Raw genomic sequence first — 21,451 nt, 5'->3', positions numbered from 1 at the left:
GCTTTGTATCCCCAACAACCTATACGTATAAATATCCGATGTGATCCAACATCTGCGCTTCTCATGTTTTGTGTCTTTGAACTGGATGCGCATAGACCAAGAATTAGCTCAAGTGATCATAACAATGCCACGTTAAGTTGATTCCACATCTTAAGACCCCGAGGCTTTTCCTATTCCTTCCTCAACTCTGTGTGTTACAACAGCGTTATAATAGGCTACGTGGAGACCAACTGGGGTTGTTCGTTGCAATGGAACCCACACCTCCTTCGTATACATTGTCAACGACGAGCTCAAGAGTGGGCGATACAGAGCTGTTCTCCAGGGCCCATAAGGCTACGGCCACAGTACTATTTAACGAAGGGTAAGCAGTGAGTACGCGGATCAAGTCCGTGCAGTCATCTTGTACTCACTTTGTGCCATCATAATCGAGTATTCCTTGGGGAACAGGGAAGATGGTTTGCGGGCCGATGTTTGCGACTCGCTGCATTGAATATGTCCCGTCAGGAATATGAGCGACGACTCGAATCAAGCGCCATACCTTCCCATAACTCCACCCATTCACAAATAATAGAGCTCGATAAGCCTGGTTTAGCGTGTCGAATTGGAACGACATCAAAGCGTCGGTTTCCTGGGGTATCGACAGGTCGAACGTTGTGACAAAGAAACCAATACCCGCCCCACTGGATGGCAGTCCTTCGGATAGTTCTCGGGCGGTCCAGCTCGATGTATCGTAGCCCGGCAGGTGCCATCCATCGCGTTCACCGTACAGACCGCCTTCGTTCAAGATCCCACGAACTTTGTCAGGGTAGCTGATGGACGCAGAATTGAATGGAATAGGTATTGACTATTGAAATATGACACGCACGCAGTGTAGCCTCCGAGTTTGCCTTGGACTTTCCATTCCGTAAAACTGCCGCCATTCAGCAAGAATCCGGGGATACCGCGAGGTGACTTCTCTGGAACCAATGTATTAGCACCGCAGATGATGATTTAACACAACACACCATTCGGACTCTCGTCATTACCCATTCCGTCCTGTCCGACTCGGTCAGATGGAGTGTGCATAGGATACACTGCTATTAGATACGAACCTGTACCACTGTCACAACATTATCTTGGCCCACCAAGACGGATCCCTCAGGGAAGGCGTATACCACAGTAGTTTGTTCTTCGCTCACTGACCAAGTGGAGCTGATAAAGTAATCGTTGATCCACACGGATCCAGCAAAAGCTGCAGAATTTGCGATGGCTCAGTACACAGCTTCTATGGGTCAAACTTTGATATTCACCTGTGCCTCCGTTTACAGTCAAGTTCACAGACGTCTCCGAACCCGTGCCGGTGAAGTGACCGCGCCAAAGAACAGTGTTCTCGCAACTAAGATGCGACGTCAGCTCACAGAACGAACCTCTTTCATCATACAACTCACAATCCATAGTCACAGCCTAACAGCCGTCCGTGAATAAGCTTTGCTATGCGAACAGCGAAGACTACTCACCAAAAAGGACCTGACCATCGCCATAGAGCATTCCAGGAGTGATATTCGTTGTCGTGTGGTTCGCGATTACCCAGTCCGCGTCCGAGAAGTTGCTCTGTACCTCAGGAAGGCTGTCCGCGTATTTCCACCCAGTCAGTGCAGGGACTGTTATCGAACTGGTCGTCAAATTTGTCGACAGGTAGCCCGCCAAGATACCGTCAGTGAGCGAGTACGCTGACACAGGAGCACCATTCCACGTCACAGATGTCACGTCGTCGGGCGCAATGATAGTCAGGAGGGCGCTCTGGTTAAGATCACCCCTAAGCGCGAGCGTCCCATCGGAGATACTCGCGTTGCGGACCAGGTATGGCCCTCCAACAAGAACGGTCGTATTCGAACCGAACTGGTAGTAGCTCTGGAAGGCAGTTCCTTCGCTAGCTGGGATGACTGGGGCCCAGAAGGTCGCCGCAGTCACTGAGTCGCTGTATAGGATCAGCTGCGTGTCGGATTCATAGAGCGGCACGAAGCCTTCGATTCCAGGAAGTAGCGTCACAGTGGTGTACCCATCGATATCAGCGCCGGTAGAGAACGATACGGTAGATTTCGCGAACTGTGTGCCAGTACCGGTGAACTCCAGCGCGATCTCGTGGCTCTGATTGAAGTCGCCGTAGAGGAAAAGGATATCGCGACCACCGATGGTGCCTGCGTAGAAGACGCTGGCGGTAGAGTAGAGCACTGACGAGCTGGTACCAAATGTATAATCGGTGACAAGGACCTTGCTCTGCCGTCCATCGAGTGCAATAGAATCCGTGGTGCGCGGCAGAGATAGCGTACCAGCCGAAGTGGGGACGGATATGCGGAACGTGATGTCCGCCCTGAGTTTGAACCATCAGCTCTATCCATCATACGCTGTCACAAATGCCATAGCTTACAGTGAGCTAGAGTTGGCCTGGCGCACGATGTAGAAGCCAGCGCCAGTATCCGGATTCCGCAGCCAGGTCACGTATGCTTCAGAACCGTTGACGGTGACACCGGGCATGGTCGTGTCGGTGTCACCTACCCAGTCAGTCTTGTAAAACTCTGGAGAGCTCCGCAAGAAGATGCCTTGACGCTTCAGCTCGTCGAACTTGTCCGAGAGAAGACGCGACTCGCGAATAGAAGATCCATAGTCATAACTGATAGCCAGATGTTTCTCAGCGTGAATCAATACACGCTCAAGCAGCGTAACCATACCTGGTGTAGACGCCAGGCTCCGCGAGACCTCCCCAGTTGGTACCTCTGAGATAGATAGTATGAGTACAGTACCATCGGACAAGGCTATGAGCGGGCTGACCCATAGACCATATAATACGAGATCAGCTTCACGTTTGAGGCCCAGTTCTGCTTGTTGAAGACATCTTGGAAGTCGGCGCCAGTGAGGATTTCACACGCATCGTAGCCAGATCCGCCCCATGGATCGAACGATCCGCCTGACGCTAGACGTCAGTGCCGGCATGGTCAACATCATGGTCAACTGACCTTGGAATTCTGGCATGTACCACGGCTCGGCGGGGTCTGTCTCCTCGTGATACTGGTGATAGTTAGTGACAACTGGGCTCCAGACCTCTGGAGTGGAGCAGTCAAAGCCTTGGGGGTAGGAGTCCTAACGAGCCGAAGGGTGAGTACCGGAGAGGACATAGCACAAGAAGACGGTGACAAACCAGGCCATAGATGTTCACAGCGCCCGTGCCGTTCACGAAGTTCTTTCCTTCACCTGGGTCGTTGTATGTCCTGTTGACGACAGTCAGAGGAGCCTGGCAATCATCATCTCAGCGGGACTCACAATGGAATCACGACGCCGGCTTGTCTGTATGCCTCCTCCAACTCGACGAAGTACTCTCCGGTGTAGGCGTCTTGGTAATATTCGTTGTCTGACAGAGCCATAGGTGACCTGGTGAGCTAGTGAGCATGTCATCACTCACCGATTTGCACAACTGCCGGCACAATAAGCAAATCATCAAACTAAAAAAGTGTTCGCTCTTACTCACCGAGTATAGGCCCTCCATCGGAAACTTGGTTGGGGACGACACTCGCAGCGATCTCATCAATGTAGGGCGTCCATGCGTCCCTGTAGTCCGTTGCGTTTGTGCGTAGCTCTCCGGCTACGAGACTCGTTGCCCAAAGCGCAATACCACCCGCAGTCGTCTCTGCATTAATCTAACATCCACAGCACCCGTAAGGCCCTAGGTTGGGTCATAACATCGCGTATGACGCACATATGGACCTATCACGGGGATAACATGCGTAAGGTGACATCAGGTAGTTGAATGTTCTGCTTTCGCTTACCTGGACGCAAGACAATGAATATACCCGCGAGCTTAGCCGCGTCGAAGACGGGCTGAAGCGCGCGCCAGTCGTTGAAGTCGAGTACACCAGGCGCAGGGTTTGTCAGAGTCCCTGCCCAACCATGAATATTCCTCCGCTCTGCAGAAGCGTGACTTCTTACAGTGTATGTAGATGCTGTAGTATACGAAAAAACGTCGTCAGAGAGAACGTATCATTATCAGAATCATCGAGTCCAAAGGAGAAGCAGTCACTATCGGGCGCCCAAGAAATCTCACTGTCCGTTATCTGCGGGTGGCATCGGACAAGAGAATCTCAGATTCTTTAAAGCTATGTTTGTTCAAACGGCTACCCTGAAGATTGATCATATGGGCAGCAGTGACGGAACAAGCCTAGCGCGCGATTTAGAAGTCAAACTGCAGAAGCGTTTGTACATACCTAGCCGCGTTCAAGCCCGCTGCAACCATCTTCTGGAAGATGTCCAACCACAGATCAGGGACAGGAAGCCTGAACGGGTGGAACTCTCCCGAGCTACTCGCCGATAAATTAGAAAAGGACTAGGTGCGCGAATGTCAACACTTACTGCAAGAACATCCGCTGATCATTGAGGAATATCGTGTAGTTGTCCCACTGGACCACGGTTGTATAGTTATCAGACTGACGAGGAGGGTCCGACGCTGCTGCTACACTCGCTGCTGGAGTATGTTCCGTGGAGAGCTTTGCCGCATCAGCAGTTCGCGACAGAGGCCAGGTCAACAAAACTAAGCACACAGCAAGCAAGGCGGGGAACGCCCACAAGCGTCCGCGATACCACAACATCCCGGGGCGTTTGCTGAACCCAGATGGTATTGGAGCCGGGTTTTTAAGGAGAGTCATGACTTTCTCATCTGACGCAAATACATTTCCATCGGCGAAATTGGGGTCCATCTACTCTGCGGTCCGGACAGAGGTGACCGGTCCAAAAGAAAGGGCGACCAGGAGTAGAAGGAGCACACATGAAAGGCTATAAGGAAGCAGATCACACGCGCACGCGCTTCCTCACATGACGCTGGCGTGATATCCTTTCCCACGATTTCAGTTTACAAGCGGACCGTTTGCTGCGAGGGATGATCATATAGCAGCAACTTCCACATCGTGAGATTGAGTACGGCCACTGCGCTCAGACGCGAGCCGTCAAGCTTGAAAACGAATGTGACAATATGCGAGTGTGATTTAGATTGACTCCAGTGCCTCAGCATCGAACTCGTTGAATCCCCGGGCCGTAGGTAGCTCCTTGAATAGATGGTGCAGCGGCATCAAAGCACCTGCCGAAAGCAAAAGTAACAGATTTAGAGATCACCAACGTCTGGATGCTGAACAGGCTTGCCGCAGCCACAAAGCACGATTCCGGACAGTCCGAAGGTTCTCACAGCTGCTTATACATTATTAGACCTGTGGAACTCGATGTGTGCGTAAGCGGACTTCCGGGTGACGATACTTCGCCAGGTCCAGCCAGGTCGGGACCATGGTCACGACCGTTGATCTCAAATTCCACATCAATCCCGCACAGATATTGAGACAACCGGGGCCGACTACACGGAAACTGAGTAACCCCCTGGAACGAATATTCAATTATCTCCCTCCTCGGGAATATTCCCAGCGCCAGAGACTCCCCTTGAATATTTCTATTGCGTGAACTGCTCAGCGCCGCTCACAGTTCCTTGTTTGTTCGGATTTCGACGAAATCCGCGCAATTATATCATAGAATATGGCGACGGTGAGCCTTCCTAATCTGGAATAGAGCGGTTTAGAGTCTTCCTGAAATGGAAGATGCATCTGACGACAGTATCTTTTTTCGTCAGAATGCCCATGAGGTCGTCCCTATTGTGGGAAGTAAGCGCCTTGCCAGAAATACTGATGGTGTGTTTCTGACGCTGGAGATATCCCCCGAGGAGGGATATAGTTGATTCTCCATACCCAGGGAGTGCACTCCATCCAGCTGATTCCGCCTCTCGGAGAATGTTCTAGGACAACCGGGGATGAATACCCCCATCTCGACTAGCTCTAGTGATTGAGGTCGGGGAGTTGTGGATCACATCATCAAAGACTTTACAGAGACTTACCGCACTGTCAACAATGAACAGGTTCTTGCTGATTCATCCTCACGCTAGACCTGATGCAGAGTCATGCTTCAAGCATACTATCGCCCAAATGAATTATACTGGTATACAAACGAAACGCGCTGTGGACAACCCTTCGGGCTGAGGCCCGTGTTCCTACAGCAATATAGAACTATGTACAGTAGTCGTGAACAGGAAGTGCGTCCTACAGGCAGATGGACCAGTGCGCGGGATTGAATGCGGCGTTGCCGGACAGGCGTGGACGAACTGCAGTGAGCCATGCGCGATCTCGATCAGGGCTACTTCGCTACACTCATAATGCCGTGTCTACGTTGTGATCCTCTACGACGATCGTCGAGGAACATCACCCTATGAAAACGGCTGAGACTTGGCACGTGAGTCTGCTGGTTGCCCGCCGTCATCGCGCACAACTTCCGTTGTGAATTGGATAACAGCTTTGGGTCCACTGGTGCTTGAGCGTTTTGATTCCCGCGATCTGTCGACGGAGGCAGATCGTCAGGATGCATTAGCAAGACTGATACCGATAGAATATACCGGAACCATGAGCTTTTCTGCCCCATTCTCTCAACGGTATCGAGTGGAATGTCTTGTACCGAGAGGCCCGTCTCTGCTGCATTGACAATATTTTCTCTCCAGTGACGACGAGCGTTCAGGCTGGACGGGGCCCGAAAGAACATTGGTCAGCCTTGGGAGTTACCGATGAGAAAGCACGTACATGGCAAACAACGAGTTGACGTAGACTAAGAAGTGAAGAAATGAGAATACACAAAGAAGGACAATAGTGTACGCACTCTTGCAACCTGGAAAATGAACAAGGGCCCACGCCAAGTCTGTGGCGGGAAGGCAAATATACTGAGTTAATGTTAGTCCCTGTGTACATGCCGACGCTAGATGGCCCATACAGTAAGGAATTGAGTGGATTGAAGGATCCTGTGCCATATCTGAGTATCGCGCCACCACCGGATGACCACGATGATAACTTACGTGGTTAGAATTCCGCGGTTGATGACAAAGACGGAGAGGGTGTGAATCAGCGCCTCGGTGCTGCGAACATGGTCATAAGTTTGACGGTTAGCTCGAGCACGAAGATGCACGCACTGTCTGAATCCAGTTCGGCCCTTGCGCAGGGCCAGCGTCAGCGTCGCTGTGAGGAAGACATCCGCAATTGAGGCCGAGACAGTCTGCATCGCTATAGGAATCTGTGATGATGATATGTCAAGTGCCCGTCTAATATTATAGGGATCCCTTACCTCGGTGACCTGGAAGATTCCTGGCAGATGACGGTCGGCATTTCTAAAACAATGTTAGTTGATATCTAGACAGGTCGTACAAGCACGCACGCCATGAACACGTTTGCTGCCGGAGAAGTGTCAAGATAAGCGAGTGTAATAGACCTTTCGGATACGTACTAAGACTGCATGCTAGAGGCAAAATTGCGTTAATACACCCTGACAGCAGTGGATCATGAGGCTTGACTTACCACACGAGGTTACTGCAAGTATCACCTGATGTGTTATGAATTAGAACGCAACACTAGCGAAGGTCTGACCAAAGCTACCGTGGCGACCGTCAACGGTATCTGAATCCATCGCTTCGACATAACTATAAATAGCTGTTAGAACTGTCTTGTCGGGCTCGAATCACACTCACGTTGCCACGCATTGTGCAAATAATAACTGAAAGAGTAATCATCAGAACCATACATAAACACATGTCGAAGACCAGTACAATTGGACCGCCAGCACGGTGAACGCCTGCAGATCTTCAGCCTTTTGAGGAGCTACGCATAATAGGATAGACTCACTGAGAGACCGTACTCAACCTTCACCACCGCCATACATCATACAGAAATCATCAATTGGGGATTGTCCAATCGCAGTAGCCGGCCACTCACGATGAATGCACTAGGAACAAGGTGAGATATGAATCATTGAAACGTGGAGAATGACTCACGTGTCGAGTGTTGCAAGAGCCATGGGATTGGCATGACTGTGTATGATATAGTCCCAAAGGATCTGCGCACACGTCGGATACTACACCGATAAAACAGATCTGACGACTCAATACCCATATATCCACGATTGTTATCACAGTATCCATGGACCTGCAAGGTGGGACGGTATACAATCAGTCGAACAATGCCCAGATATTAGATACGCACCATAAGTAGGCAACCTACATTTCAAAAGCCGAGTTGCATTCATCCCTGAGCACGGAAGGTATACATGTGACATACCAGCACCCTGATGTACCATTTGTCGGTACGGTACTGCCAGCAATAGTATATTGCCTGTGCACACGTTACACCGTAGAGGCTGCAAAGACCCATTAAGCGGTGCATACGAACAAGCTGATCACGGCACTTACATGGTCGAGAAGAGAATTCCGATGAAGAAACAGCCCATGCTGGGATTCAGATTCAAATTTGGCCCCGTCATCGTGGTCTACGAGGGGATAGCGTATCGCGGACGGAGAAGCGTTCATCGACGGCGACGGTGCGTATATGTATACGGCGGTTCGCCGTGAAATCTTCCCGCTCGTCTAACGGGGACCATATGACGTGTACGTAAAGCGCTGCCGCGAGCGGGAATCTATGAGCGTTACCCGCTGTGACCGCTTCTTGAAAGAGCTTGAAAGGTTCTCGAAGCAGTTCGGACCTCGAATCGGGCGCCTCTGGAATTTGTCCCTCCCTACACCTAACGCCCAATTACGGTAAGTTCCATCAGCCGAAGTCTGCCTTCAGATGGCAATTCTGAACGATATCGATATACCATAACATACTAGCCTGCAGGCTCCAGAGAATGGCCCGCAACAAGAAGTTCTTAATCCATGCTGTTGCGCTCCAGTGCCTTGGCTGACTGATCAAAATTGAGTTCGGGGACATCCGAATCCGGCTACTTACCCGCACTCACCATCACGAGTCGGATACGAGTCCATGAACACAAGGGTGGGTTGGGCCGGTTCTGGCAACATTATATTACAAGCTTGAGCGACACGACTCGGATTGACTAAGCTATTCGATAATGAACAGCTGCTATAAGCGCAAAGGAACAGAGGACAGAGACAAGCAGCACAGATGACCATTGCACGGTCACATCGGTCCATCAATTGACGGCCCCACGGCGCGGGGATATACCCACCTCGGCAATGGTTGCCTAGAATTCTACCAGGGTCGCAGTGATTTAGATGTTGTACGCACCAGCGTATCGCAGAGTTCGCCATGTTCTGACAACCCTGTATTTCATCTTGATAAGTAGCTAATAGATCTGTTGTGTCAGCGCGTTGGTTTTCTACAAAGCACTGTAGATGTGACGAGGGTAAGAACACCGGCCACCAGCAAGCGGGTGGTTACCGATCGTTGATGCAGATCCATCTGTCTCCGCAACAGTTTGACAGGAACAGTCAGGGCAGTCGGCTGATGCCGAATTGGTCTCCCACCTTTCGAGTTGCTTCCGAGCCTTCACCGTGCTGCAGCGCATTTCGAAGTCTCGAGTCTTGGACTTTAACGACTCAATCTTTTAACCTACTGATTTCCCCAAATTAGCCATGCCGGTGCCGTGGCTGCCAAGAGAATGCGGAGAGCTACTCAAATGATGCACTATGAACTTTGGCGACTGGAGCAACTCTGGACCTGTAAAACTGCCAGTGACAAGGATGATGTAGTGCACGTCGAGTCTTGTGACAATCCGAACTTGGTATGTGTACACCGAAGACAAGTGTATTTGCTTCCGATCCCTGCAATACTTGCATTAACCATAATAACGATATGCAGGTCCCGAAAGACCATGCTATTCACTGAGCTGATGACTGACAGTAGCGAGTACAGAGAAACTATGTCATCATATACCGTATACGAGGACTGATCTATGAACGAACTTTAGCCCGAGAGGGTTGGCGCTGGTGCATCGTGTTCATCCATCATTCTACGGAAGCCACATCTTCAAGCACAGTTAGACGCCAGAGAGGTGGTTCTTATCCTTTAATGTAGAGTTCGATATCTAGATGCGACTTTATGGTCTCGACGCAACCGGACTGTACCTTGACTTCTCAATAGCCAACGGCGGCCTCGATACATTCTCTGCAGAGTGCGTAGCTAGCTATCGATGAACGTTATGTGCTCGCGATCGTGAGTGTAGCTAACACAAAGTAGGGGCTCGTAAGATGTCGCCTATCACTGAACTGGACCCTCCCAGCGCTTGTGTTCTGGCAGCTCAAGCTTGTAGAGAGGAGTTCAGAGGGATTTCATTAAGCGCAATATTCAGCATATACTCTGAAGAGATTCCTCTCGGCCGTTTTTAAAATCATGTTTCAGGAGACTTCACTACCCCATTGGCATCGCTCCAAATGCACTTCACGTTGACGTAGGTTGACCACTCTAGGAGTCGCCCCACATTGATGCACGTTTGGCCTGATGAATTATGTTACCCTTTCCTGCACATCTGTTCATCTTTGAAGATTAGCAAATGTGTAAAATAAGGATTACCTTATGCATGTCGTGAGGCCAAGCGACCACACATCAGGCCTCTTTATTCATGCATTATCTTCATAGTGAGTCCACACGTACTAGTATCAGTATGCCACCAACGATAGGTACTCGAAGGGATTGAAAAAGACCATAAAATACAAGGGAAAGCGCAATCGAGTAGCAAAGCCCCGATGTGTCTACGACTGCATATTCTCCATAGCCTGACGTCGTGCTATGCGTTGCGCTCTCCAACGTGGTCCAAAGAGCCACAGTATAGCTAGTAAAGGTGTGAAGAAGAGGCATATGCCTGCGAGTAGAACATACGTCCAGCCTACGCCTAAGCGATCGATGATAATGTCGATAACTGAGACTAGCGCTGCTCCAAGGCCGCACCTCACGAGATTGTACTGCGTGATAGGATAGCTATAGCGAGGTGAAAGGCAAACGTTGCGATAATGGACGTACACAAGCTGTCACAGAAGCACCCTGGCCAGGTGCGAGATCCACGAGGATCGTCTGCGTTATGTTCATTGTGCTGACTGTGACCCATCCGACTACAAGACAACGTCAACTATGTATGCTACTATCAGGACACGACGTTGACTCACGAATAAATTGTAGAATTAGCGGAGCCGCAATGGTCGCGCGCTTATCGAGGGTCCATCCATAGCATGCGCATGTCGCGATGAAGACAGCAACGTATATGGGCATCAGCTGTAGGCGTGTCCTAACGATGGGGAAATTGTCCTCCTTCGTCATGTTGTTAGATTTCTCTGGATCTTTTTCCTTCTGTGCTGCCAAAGCCAATCGGCGCTGAACGCGCCGGTATTGCATATCAACCAGTTTACCATTGACGAGACCGCCGACCAGCATTCCGCCGCCGATTGCGAGGAAGCACAGCCCGATCTCCGTCTCGCTAAGATACGGATATGTGGTAGCGAAAAGCGTCGATATGCTTGTGTTCACGCCGTAGAAGACGGCGTATACGACGGAGGTAAAGATAAGCAAGAACGTGATGTCGGGATAGAGGAACAACCGGAGTGGATTGCGGAAACGCGTTGGCGGTGGACGTGTGGACGCATCGACGCTGTAACTCCTTGGACGGCTGCGCCCGAGAATAGGAATGAGAGGCGAGTAGAACCGCGGTGGTGGAATGCTACCGTCACCAACAAACGCACGAAGTGTCTCTGGCATGAGGCTACAGGCGTAATCGTTAGGTATGCATTCCCGATGGCTCAGTAGAGAGCTCTCACAGAAGCATGACGACAAAGTATACTCCAGCTGCAATCACCAGAAACCAGAAGATAGCCCTACAACCCGGAGGAAGATCAGTTGATCCATCTTATTGGAAGACGTTGGTGGATGACGCACCGCCACCCTAAGCCCTGGGATAGGAGCCCTCCGAGCACGGGTCCAAGGCAGGGGCCGACCTAAAAGACGGTAAGAGCTATACAGCGAAGCGATAATCGCAGTAGCACGAGACTCGCCATAGGGCCAATATTCCAAATGCCATAGAACATGCCTCGCTCGTGAGGAGCAGAGATATCGGCAACCACACCTGCACCTACAAGTCTCTCGTCATGACATGATGCCCGGCACAATTCCGTTCATACGTACCAAGTGCGACAGTGCTGGCGGACCCAGCGGCCTGGAGACATCTGAGAAGCATCAGCAGCCAGTAAGCGTCCGTCGGAGTGAGCGCGAGGCCGACACATGCAAGGGTGAGCACAAGCATGCAGGCGAGGAACATCGGCCGTCGGCCCCAGCGGTCACTCAGCGTTCCCCAGAACATAGGGGCTATGATATACGTGATAAGGGTCATGTCATCGCCACTAAGATGTCCTAGATACTCACAGACACCCTGGACAACCATGTACACGGTCACCGTTAGGTTGATGTCTTCCGTTGACTTATGAAACGCCGTCGCTATGGTCGGGATCGCAGGGAAGTAGATGTTGGCGGTGAATGTACTGAAGCGATGTTAGAGGATCGGTATTGTCGCGTACAAGTATGGAAAATCTACCTGAACATCGCAGCGAGCCCCGACATCATCACGATGAACCATTTCTCGCCGGTCGTGTAAACGCTGTATGGCCGCTCCACCGTCTCTGGAGGATTCTGTTCGTATGGGATATCTGTTCGACGTTGTTCAGGCTAAAAGAAATTCGACCGACGTCGCGGCAGTGGACCCACCTGCCGCCAATACCCCTCTGTCATTGAGATTGTCCTGTGGCTCGAGTAGAGTTGACTGAGGCGGATGGGAAGTTCTCGGCGAAGACATAGCAAAGGGGCTTGTGCAACGTAGACGATGGGGTCTGGGGGGCCCTTCGTGAAATCTACTGACCTTTTGAAGGACTGCATACCCAAGACTTGTATTCAATAATTGCCCAAACCGTGATTTCGAATTTCCTTTTCTGTAACAGTGTTGACACTCGGATCACTGTTGGGGTAAAATTGATCGGCCGACGTGAGATAGAAGATCAAGTTGAGGACACATCACTTGTGTGTTTGTGGGGTGGTGGGGCTAATGTCAGCTTTTTGTTCAAGTCCGCGCGATTAACTCCGATCTAGTATTGAGTCACGCTCATGTTCTCCGGTGATTCAAAAGCGTATCTGACTCGGTCCTTGCTCATGAGCAAGCAGTATGTTGGGATCCAATTATAGCAAGCGCAGAGAATGTATGACTGTAGCTGCAATCATGAGTTCAGTACACACTAATTGGTGAAGCGATGCGCGACCTACTATACACGCCAAGAGACGAACACCGTTCATCTGCACCGGTCGAGTCTACGCTGCAGCATGTCATTACAACCTCTGTACGTTCTGATCGTTTTTTCCAACTCTATCTCTGAGATGTTCTGGTCTAGTTATGCTCCTCAAATGCATGCTGAAACACAATCCTCGTCGCATGGACGTGTGAATGCAAGCAGCTACTGGCGCTGGTTTGGTCGCCTAGGTGCAGTACGCAGTAAACGGCTTCTGCGGATGAAATATAGTTAGAATATGAGTAAGCACTTTTTTTCTCCCACATACAAGTAAAAACTAGGATCGCGTATAAATGATGAAAAGAACACATACACAAACTTCACTTATGGTGGAATCAATCCAGATACTGACAACGCTTCCCAAAGTGCCCCTGTCGATGAGAGTAGTCTCCTGAGCCTGAGAGCAGAGTATTAGATAATTCCTTCCAACGAGCGAAATAACGATAGGCGCGACCACTTAAAGTAACTGTTCTCTCCGGCCGATGATCCGAGATGTCAATACCGCAGCACAGAGTGGTCGCGGGGCCTATCGTTATTTCGCCCGCTGTCAACCTGCGTCGGCTCCGAATGTCGATGCGTCTGCTACCCAACGCGCTGTCTTACGGAAAACAACTTTAGATGGTCGATTGCCGTATTCCCGCCACCCGGCATATCACGCATGTGCACAAACAAAGGCAAGCAGCGCGCATCGCGCGCCTCGGACGCTCGCGCTAGGACGTTCGATGCCAGCCTGAGCGAGAGGTCTTCATCTCGATGCTCCAGAAAGCATTTCCATGTCTGCCTGCTTCCGATAATGTATTTATGGTCTGGTATCTAGAATAATCACGTGTCTCATGTCACTTCATCTGTCGACTGGCTGCGCTACCGCATGACCAGGCAGCGCGAGGGTGCTCGAGAGGTAAGTTTGGAGATCTTAACAGTAAGGGTCGTCTTTTTACGAACGATAGCAGACTACTAAGAGGCGAGATACTCAAGAGCAAATATTAGTAAGTAGGCACAAACTCAAGTGCGCTGCACGACAGGTGCGATCAAACATTTGGGCCTCCGCCGCTTCCTCGCACGCGTTGGAAAGGAGGTTAGATCAGAGGCTTTTGCAGGCGCAGATTGCAGTCTTGTGGCCCAGTCGCAAGCAAACTTTTGCTGATGTGCTACTAGTACGTACCATCACACAAAGTGTACGAATGTTATGGCGCACATGCAGAACTCGTCCACGAGTCATCATCTGACTTGTCCATCATTTCAAGACACGCCATCATGCCCGGACGTCTGTGGGCGATGGCTAAGTGGCATTACTTATGGTATGAGCCCCATGTCCTACATAGATATATGATCATGCCGACGGCGTCGGTCCGTCAAGGCATTTCCTCGGAGAAACCATCCCTGGTGGTCCACGCAGTCGTCACCTGGACGTAAAGACCCAAAGTGCATAACTTGCTCGCCTCATGGCTCAAAGGCAGGTATACTTCCTGAGCCCTACACATTACCATGGAGACTCATACTCTAATCCTGACAGACGGGTGGCATTGGAAAGAACGGGATCCCACAGTACAATCGGTCCTCGATGAGCCGCAGAATGGCAGGCTGCCTTGGACTATAGCTCGGTCGTTTCCTTCCGAAATACACGTGGAATTGATGCAAAATGGTCGCATTCCTGACCCATTCCTTGGCTTCAACGAGCACAAGGTTCAATGTAAGTCCCACAATCAAGTTGCAGTCTTAGCGTTGTGGTAATCGGCAATTCAGGGGTGGGCGAGAGAGAATGGCTCTACTTCTGCAAGTTTCCGTTCTCCCGAGGTAACGCGGCGCACGCCGAGCTGCTTCTCGAGGGCCTCGATACTGTCTGCGATGTATATCTGGTAAGCGTAGTAGTGCCTATGCTGAGGAATATGAAATGATCAACAAATGTGGATTCGGCCCAGAATGACACTAAGGTCCTGACGGCGGACAATATGTTCCGGTCGTATTCAGTACGTCTGAGCGTTGTTGCATCACTTGTAGAATGTACTTAGACATAAGCGCAGGTTGCGATCCAGCTGTCTGATCTCCGTGTGGAGAACGTATTACTTCTTCACTTCAAGTCTGCGGAGCTCGCCGCGAAAGACCTTGAGAAGCGCTACGGACGCGTCAGGGCGGGGTCAGCCAATCTTGGTGATCCTAGTCGTGTGTACCTTCGGAAAGCACAGTATGGATGGCGGTAAGTCACAAAGTCACAGTTTCAGCTCGGCATTCCTCCACATGACAGCATCTAACGCGTTGACTTTCTGTGTAGATGGGATTGGGTGCGCTCCTTACACATGCTGACTCAGACACAAGTATTCGCTAATGTTCTTATGTGCAGGGCCCTGAGCTAATGACATGCGGGCCCTACCGCCCTATAAGCCTAATCACCTACACAGCGCGCTTATCCGATGTCCATCCGCGCGTTAGCGTCTCGTCCGGTCCAGCGCTGTTGCCTTCGCTCAAGCTCAATTTAACTATAGCAGGCCGAGTCTCAGCTGCTCAGGCTGCCCATGTCGTATTGAAGGACACGGACGGCGGATTTGTTGTCCGCGAGGCGCATATACCTCTAAGCATCACCGAACCGCGGGATGGGGATGTGGTAGAGGTCACGGACATTGTGTCATGGGATCTAGACACCGTGGTCGAACTATGGTGGCCGGTAGGCTATGGCAAGCAGAAGTTATACATACTGGAAGTAGTTTTGCTCGGACAGGTACGACGGTGGTAATCCTCAGCTAAAGCAGAGCATCAGCTGATCTGTGTCTTGCGCGCATAGAACAATATGCAACTTGATCAGCAATCGAAGCGTATTGGCTTCCGTCGCGTCGAGCTCATCCAAGAGCCCCTGGGAGAAGCTGACCAGCACGGTAAGGGAACAACGTTCCTCTTCGAGGTGAATGGTGTACGAATGTTCATGGGCGGTACGTATGTATATACACATCATGCTTGTTCTTGCATGTTGACCATCCGAAACTATGCAATATAGGTTCGAATTGGATCCCGGCGCACAATTTCTTGACGCAGATCACTCCTGAGCGATACCGTGCATGGCTGACTTTACTACGAGACGGCAATCAGAACATGGTCCGCCTATGGGGTGGAGGAGTATACGAGCCGGATGTGTTCTACGATACCTGCGATGGTACGTGTAGGGGTAACATGCCAAATCGTGAAGTTAATTGCTTGATAGAACTGGGGATTTTGGTATGGCAGGACTTTCAGTTCGCATGTGGAGTATATCCCGCGCACGACGAGTTCATTGCGAGCGTAAAAGCAGAGGCTGAAGATAACGTCAGGCGATTGAGACATCACCCCGCGATGGCTCTGTGGTGCGGAAACAACGAAGGTGAGTAACCTTCAGGCTCAATACGCTGCTTGCACGATCAAACAATCTGCGGCAGACTACCAGCAGGTCCTCCAATGGGGAGGTAAGCCGTCTCTCATAGCCCAAGAAATCCCTGTTGAGAGGATGCGCGCTATTAGGAATCACCGACCTCCCTGCACGGCTGATTTACGAATCTGTTCTCCCATCTGTCGTTGCTGCGTTGACCGATCCGCCGCTCCCATATCACCGCGGTTCACCTTATGGGGGCCAAGACTGGAACACTGCAGATCCAACCGTGGGCGATATCCATCAGTGGGACGTGTGGGCCGGGCGCGAGCGGCCGTGGCAGGAGTATGGACGTATGGGCGGGCGCTTCGTGAGGTACATTTGACACATAGCCTGTTGCTGACTCGTGGCTGACAAGGGGCACACAGCGAGTTTGGAATCCCATCGATGCCAGACATACGCACAGTGGATTACTGGCTCGCGGGAAACACGAAGGAGCGTTGGGCTCAGTCGAAGATGATAGCGCAACATAATCGTGCAGGAAACCATGAACGGCGGTTCGCGATTTTAATGAACGAGAACTTTAGGCTTACGAGTGACCTCGAGACGTGCGTGCTGTCGGCCCACTCGGTCTGGTACGAGTACTAATGTTGAGTGCGCTCTACCGGACGCGACGGGGCGGATAGACACGTGTATAATACACAGCTGATGCAGTCTGAAGCCGTCAGTCTCGCGTATAGGATATGGAGAAGAGAGTGGCGAGGCAGAGGGAAGGAATTTGTACGTGAAGTCACCGACTTGTCATCCTTCCGCGCGACCTCTAACATAAGGATCCGTAGACGGCAGGAGCCCTTGTATGGCAGCTGAATGATTGTTGGCCTGTAACGTCTTGGGCAATAGCGGATTTCTTTGTGAGTAGTTGCGACTTGCTTACGATTTATAAAATGGTTGTTGAGTTTGATGGTAGTTGCGAGCAAAGCCGGTTTATTATTCGATCGCGCGTGAACTTGCTCCAGTGTCTGTGGGGATCTTCAGACGTGTAAGATGTGGACGGACAATATCGTGGCGGAGTGCTGATACGAGTATCCATCAGGTGGTCAAGAATAGGGAGAACGACAGGCCCGTACAAGTACGAAGTTCAATTACCAGTTTTTCATGCCATCTGACGCGAATGGGCACAGTTCTATGAGTTTGGAGCTTTCAGATCAGTCGACGCTACGATAGAGGTGTGGGGCACCAATAGGTCTCTGGGGCCGAAGAATGCCACTTTAGTCTTGAAGTGTGTCGATCTGCTTTCCGACTGGACTCGCGAGGACGTTCGGCAGGTTGTTCTCCTCCCTAACCAATCGACGGAGCTCCTTTCGATTCCATGCCCATGCCCGCCTCCATCTCAGTCGTCTGATGCCCCTTCCGTGACGTCGTCGTTCTCGGTCGTCGTGGCTGCTCAACTCATCGATCCACAACTGTCAGCGGACAAGGTCATTGCGCGATATGCAGACTGGCCGCAGCCCTACCGCCATGTTGACGTGCCCGACCCGGGATTGCGCATCAAGATAGATGGCGAGTTGATTGCAATTGATGTCGAGAAGCCTGTCAAGGGCTTGTTCTTTAGCACGGACGACGAGACTGGGGAGAACAACGTGCGTTGGAGTGACAATGCGTTGGATGTGATGCCCGGGGACAAGCAGTGTATACAAGCGAAGGGATTAGGCGGAAAGCGAGTCAAGGTTGCATACCTAGGAAACGAGCGCGGATATCACCTGTAGCGTACATTTCAACCCTTGAGCCATTAAGCAATCCGCCTGATCGGTAAAGGCCCTTGAAAATCGATGTACATTTTGGAATACAATGTTATTGAAGACACTCAAGAGATGCACGAGTACGGATTATGTTCACGTCAGTCCTGTCGTGATGAGGAATGTATATGCGTCAGTGTGGCAACTGCGGAGACGCAATGGTCTCGCAGTTTCCACCTGCAAAGGGCAAAGGGACATGTTTGCATAGCAGATCGGCCTGTGCTGACTCTTGAATTAAGAGTCGACGTAGAAACACACGCAGAAAGTCCACTCATCCTGATCCTTTGGGAAGAGCGCGACCAGGACGAAGACGCTTCCCGCTCTTTGTAATGTCTAATCAACAGCATTATGAAAACGGGAGGGACAGTAGGTATTCTCCTTGACCCTCCTCACCTGCCTCAGTTCCAGGTAACCGACACGCGCAATGATAGCAGGCGGGCTTTTCAGCGGCCTTTCAAGTTTCAACTTCAACCCACTGCCATACACAGCAATCCCCACTTTTACGTAAGCACCGGGTCTGTGCGTGAGAACCCTTTGCCTATCTACGGCCACTCCGCCCACGAAGCAAACACAGCTTGCATCTTCTTCTTTCCAGTGGCAGCGCCTTGCACAGCTTGCAGTCCAGTATTCGTCTTATCGACGTAGACTTCATGTGAGGCCACACCGCCCAACGCACACATATTCCCCTTCTGGCCCCCAGCTTCCCATCTCGCATATTTGAATATCTTCAACGTCCCACTCGCCCAAGTTCACCCGCATGGGGCCCCTCGTGGGTGCCTGAGGCTCTACTACGTTCGCGGTCTCAGAACGCTCGATCGCAATTGACCGCAGCGCGCTTGAATTCAGTACGGAGGCATACGAGAACGGCTGGCGGATCTTTCCGCGCGGCTTTCGATAGATTGTATTTAAGACGGTACAATGGAGCTGAACCGGACGTTGATCAGTTCCGACGCGATGAAGGCGTGGCCGCCCAATCTGTGGCTCACTTTTAAAGGGCGATTGTCCAGCACGTAGCCTGCATCCTGAAATGTTCTCTGTATGAATTCTGACAACATTGGCCCCCAGTTTAGTTCGGCGGAAGTAGAATCACAATAATTCGAACGCACCGGCAACGCTCTTCAGCAGTCCCGCACTGTTATCTTCCGGAGATGGGCCCACCCACATTACGTGCGCCCGCTCCAGATCGCCTCGTTCCGGCTTCATGATGTCTATGTTTCGGAATGCGACGCGCAGCTTCTGGCCCTTCAGCATCTGCATCACCTGCGGTCGCACCTGGTGCAGCAATGCGAGCGCGCCGTCCAGTGTCCGAGATGTGGGCTCGGCATCGAGCGACATGACGCCGAGCGTGAGGTGTAGCCTGCGTGCGGGGATGATGACCGAACGGTCGAGTCCCGGTATGGCGGGCTCCGTCATGAGGAGCGCGTTCGTGAAAGCCTGAACCGTCTCGCGGAGGTATGCATGGTGGCCCTGTAGATGTACATCATTGTCAGGATATTCGAAAATATAAATATTTTCAATGCGGAGACAGTACATACGAGTGGGAGTGCGAGGACTGCGCAAGTGGGTTCAGTTGGCGTACCACGGCGGGATGTAGATGCGAGACCACTGACAGTGCGTCAATCGCGGCTTGGGCACCCTTACATTTGTCTCTGCGTTTCGGGGACCTCGTGGAATGTGCGTTGACGGACCTGCTATGTCCTCGAAAGCCTGAAGCACTGCGTTCGGGGTATTGGAATGATTGAACGAAGTGTCCTGTGCGCGCCCGCCTCGTCCTCTGCCGCGCCCTCTGTCACGTCCTTCGCCACGTCCTTGATGAGAAAAACCAGGACGATCAGTCTGCTCACTCATGACAATAGCGGGCCGCAAGAAAGCAGACAGCCGGCGTGAGAGTGCAAACATGCGCCTCGAAACGCGTGGACGCCGTGACATCACCATCAATTATCGGGTTAAGGTTTGCGTTTTGCGTTTTGCGTTTTGCGTTTCGCGCTTCACACTCATACCGTGCTTGAGCTTGAATCATGGTGTGCTTATATTGTGCTTGGAATTTAGGGCCACGCTACAACATCCACTGTGAACACGATCGGAAGGGCCCCTTTTACAGCAAAACCAATATTGATAGACCTCCCTCGCAAAAAGTACAGATAGGCGGCATGGAGCATAGCGGCGCTCGGCACCTCGGGGGTGACGTACCCTCATCCCCCAGAGATCTCAGTATTGTTCACGGCAGCCATAAATAGTCGTAACCCACGCCGATGTCTCGATATTCGTCTATGGGTCGAGGTCTACATCGTCGCTCTCTACTTCTGCAAACAAAGGTAGACAGCGACAAACCCTGCGATACCAGTAGCTTCCTTAATCTGGACATTAGTCATGGAGTCAGACATGTATTATACACCAAATTCTTTCTGAGGAGGGATATATTGCCCATCCTAACAATGACGGCGAGAGGACGAGAGGATTACAGCGAGCGTCTACCTCACGATCCTCAGTAGCCCATCGGCCGCTCGTCGACGTCTCTGCACCACTGCCGACACCTGCCGCGAGCTTCTGCCCCACTTTGCCGATGTGTATACTTGCTGTAAGCCGCCAGTAAGTCGCCTTCCCTCGTCGATGAAATAACCAGCTATCGCCTGAGATCTATGGCTGCACCAATATCACCCTTGAACCCCAAGAGCCCTTACGTGTTCCGCATTTACATCATTTATTTCTGGTGGGTCAGATGGTTGAGGTACTGACAGAAATTCACACTATCAGTGGCTATTTCTGATAGTGACTCATCCAACAGCGGCCAATCGAAGCCCACCATCCCACCCCAGGCAGGACCTGTCAACGTCAAGAAGACCCCCTTAGGGGTGGTGCGAAATGGGTCTGAGGGGATCCCTCCTCGAGGATCCCCTCCACTGTAACCCAAATAGGATATAGGGGCATCCCATCGCCATCTAGGTGCCCTCGTCACCACCATCCTGAGATGGTACGCAGATGGTACGCTGACCCTCCTCCATGAGGCTTCAAGTCCTTTGCATCACATGTTATGTCTCTAACATCCTCCCCTAGAATGGCATTTGTTGCCTGTCTTGATGGGAGTGCACATTCGCTCCTTTTACTAGTACTTAGTAATTTATGTACATCACACCTGTAGTACACGATAATCACTCTCAATATCATTGTTTTTACTAC

At 51.3% G+C, this 21,451-nt stretch overlaps 5 protein-coding genes across 5 annotated transcripts; 1 reads left to right on the top strand and 4 right to left on the bottom strand.

The window, feature by feature from the left end:
- Positions 1-119: 119 nt before the first annotated feature.
- On the bottom strand, positions 120-4,616 carry POSPLADRAFT_1067879 (glycoside hydrolase family 35 protein; the record flags this gene model as incomplete). The annotated part of the gene is made up of 20 exons (XM_024482241.1): positions 120-347; positions 411-481; positions 539-809; positions 866-956; positions 1,005-1,035; positions 1,092-1,231; positions 1,290-1,375; positions 1,493-2,350; positions 2,408-2,650; positions 2,709-2,753; positions 2,809-2,944; positions 2,994-3,117; positions 3,176-3,245; positions 3,298-3,385; positions 3,437-3,448; positions 3,503-3,671; positions 3,731-3,738; positions 3,801-3,952; positions 4,236-4,328; positions 4,381-4,616. The coding sequence occupies 20 exons, from the start codon at positions 4,614-4,616 to the stop codon at positions 206-208; spliced, it is 3,066 nt and encodes a 1,021-aa protein (XP_024333878.1). The 3' UTR covers positions 120-205.
- Positions 4,617-6,033: 1,417 nt separating this feature from the next.
- On the bottom strand, positions 6,034-7,893 carry POSPLADRAFT_1076342 (hypothetical protein; the record flags this gene model as incomplete). Its single annotated transcript, XM_024482909.1, has 17 exons — positions 6,034-6,392; positions 6,452-6,571; positions 6,633-6,657; positions 6,709-6,769; positions 6,820-6,847; positions 6,902-6,961; positions 7,016-7,116; positions 7,168-7,210; positions 7,258-7,273; positions 7,327-7,338; positions 7,398-7,422; positions 7,476-7,519; positions 7,568-7,593; positions 7,646-7,671; positions 7,722-7,739; positions 7,812-7,821; positions 7,871-7,893. The coding sequence occupies 17 exons, from the start codon at positions 7,891-7,893 to the stop codon at positions 6,266-6,268; spliced, it is 765 nt and encodes a 254-aa protein (XP_024333877.1). The 3' UTR covers positions 6,034-6,265.
- Positions 7,894-10,292: 2,399 nt separating this feature from the next.
- On the bottom strand, positions 10,293-12,663 carry POSPLADRAFT_1050156 (hypothetical protein; the record flags this gene model as incomplete). Its single annotated transcript, XM_024479927.1, has 10 exons — positions 10,293-10,364; positions 10,482-10,659; positions 10,707-10,789; positions 10,848-10,936; positions 10,991-11,580; positions 11,754-11,812; positions 12,000-12,040; positions 12,237-12,352; positions 12,406-12,517; positions 12,576-12,663. The coding sequence occupies 10 exons, from the start codon at positions 12,661-12,663 to the stop codon at positions 10,293-10,295; spliced, it is 1,428 nt and encodes a 475-aa protein (XP_024333876.1).
- Positions 12,664-14,632: 1,969 nt separating this feature from the next.
- POSPLADRAFT_1157486 (glycoside hydrolase family 2 protein) lies at positions 14,633-18,244 on the top strand (the record flags this gene model as incomplete). The annotated part of the gene is made up of 17 exons (XM_024487193.1): positions 14,633-14,830; positions 14,902-15,003; positions 15,067-15,129; positions 15,169-15,341; positions 15,417-15,426; positions 15,486-15,860; positions 15,924-16,068; positions 16,134-16,289; positions 16,338-16,493; positions 16,549-16,575; positions 16,631-16,853; positions 16,907-17,086; positions 17,165-17,258; positions 17,318-17,389; positions 17,446-17,517; positions 17,572-17,607; positions 17,660-18,244. The coding sequence occupies 17 exons, from the start codon at positions 14,633-14,635 to the stop codon at positions 18,242-18,244; spliced, it is 2,667 nt and encodes an 888-aa protein (XP_024333875.1).
- Positions 18,245-18,508: 264 nt separating this feature from the next.
- On the bottom strand, positions 18,509-20,294 carry POSPLADRAFT_1067877 (hypothetical protein; the record flags this gene model as incomplete). The annotated part of the gene is made up of 7 exons (XM_024482240.1): positions 18,509-18,607; positions 18,668-18,749; positions 18,951-19,162; positions 19,261-19,319; positions 19,381-19,741; positions 19,854-19,989; positions 20,119-20,294. The coding sequence occupies 7 exons, from the start codon at positions 20,292-20,294 to the stop codon at positions 18,509-18,511; spliced, it is 1,125 nt and encodes a 374-aa protein (XP_024333874.1).
- Between the last annotated feature and the right edge of the window lie 1,157 nt (positions 20,295-21,451).

The sequence above is a fragment of the Postia placenta genome (assembly GCF_002117355.1).
Source record: "Postia placenta MAD-698-R-SB12 unplaced genomic scaffold POSPLAscaffold_19, whole genome shotgun sequence".
In the NCBI taxonomy this organism is placed as follows: domain Eukaryota; kingdom Fungi; phylum Basidiomycota; class Agaricomycetes; order Polyporales; family Adustoporiaceae; genus Rhodonia; species Rhodonia placenta.
This window is presented reverse-complemented; position numbering and strand designations above follow the sequence as displayed.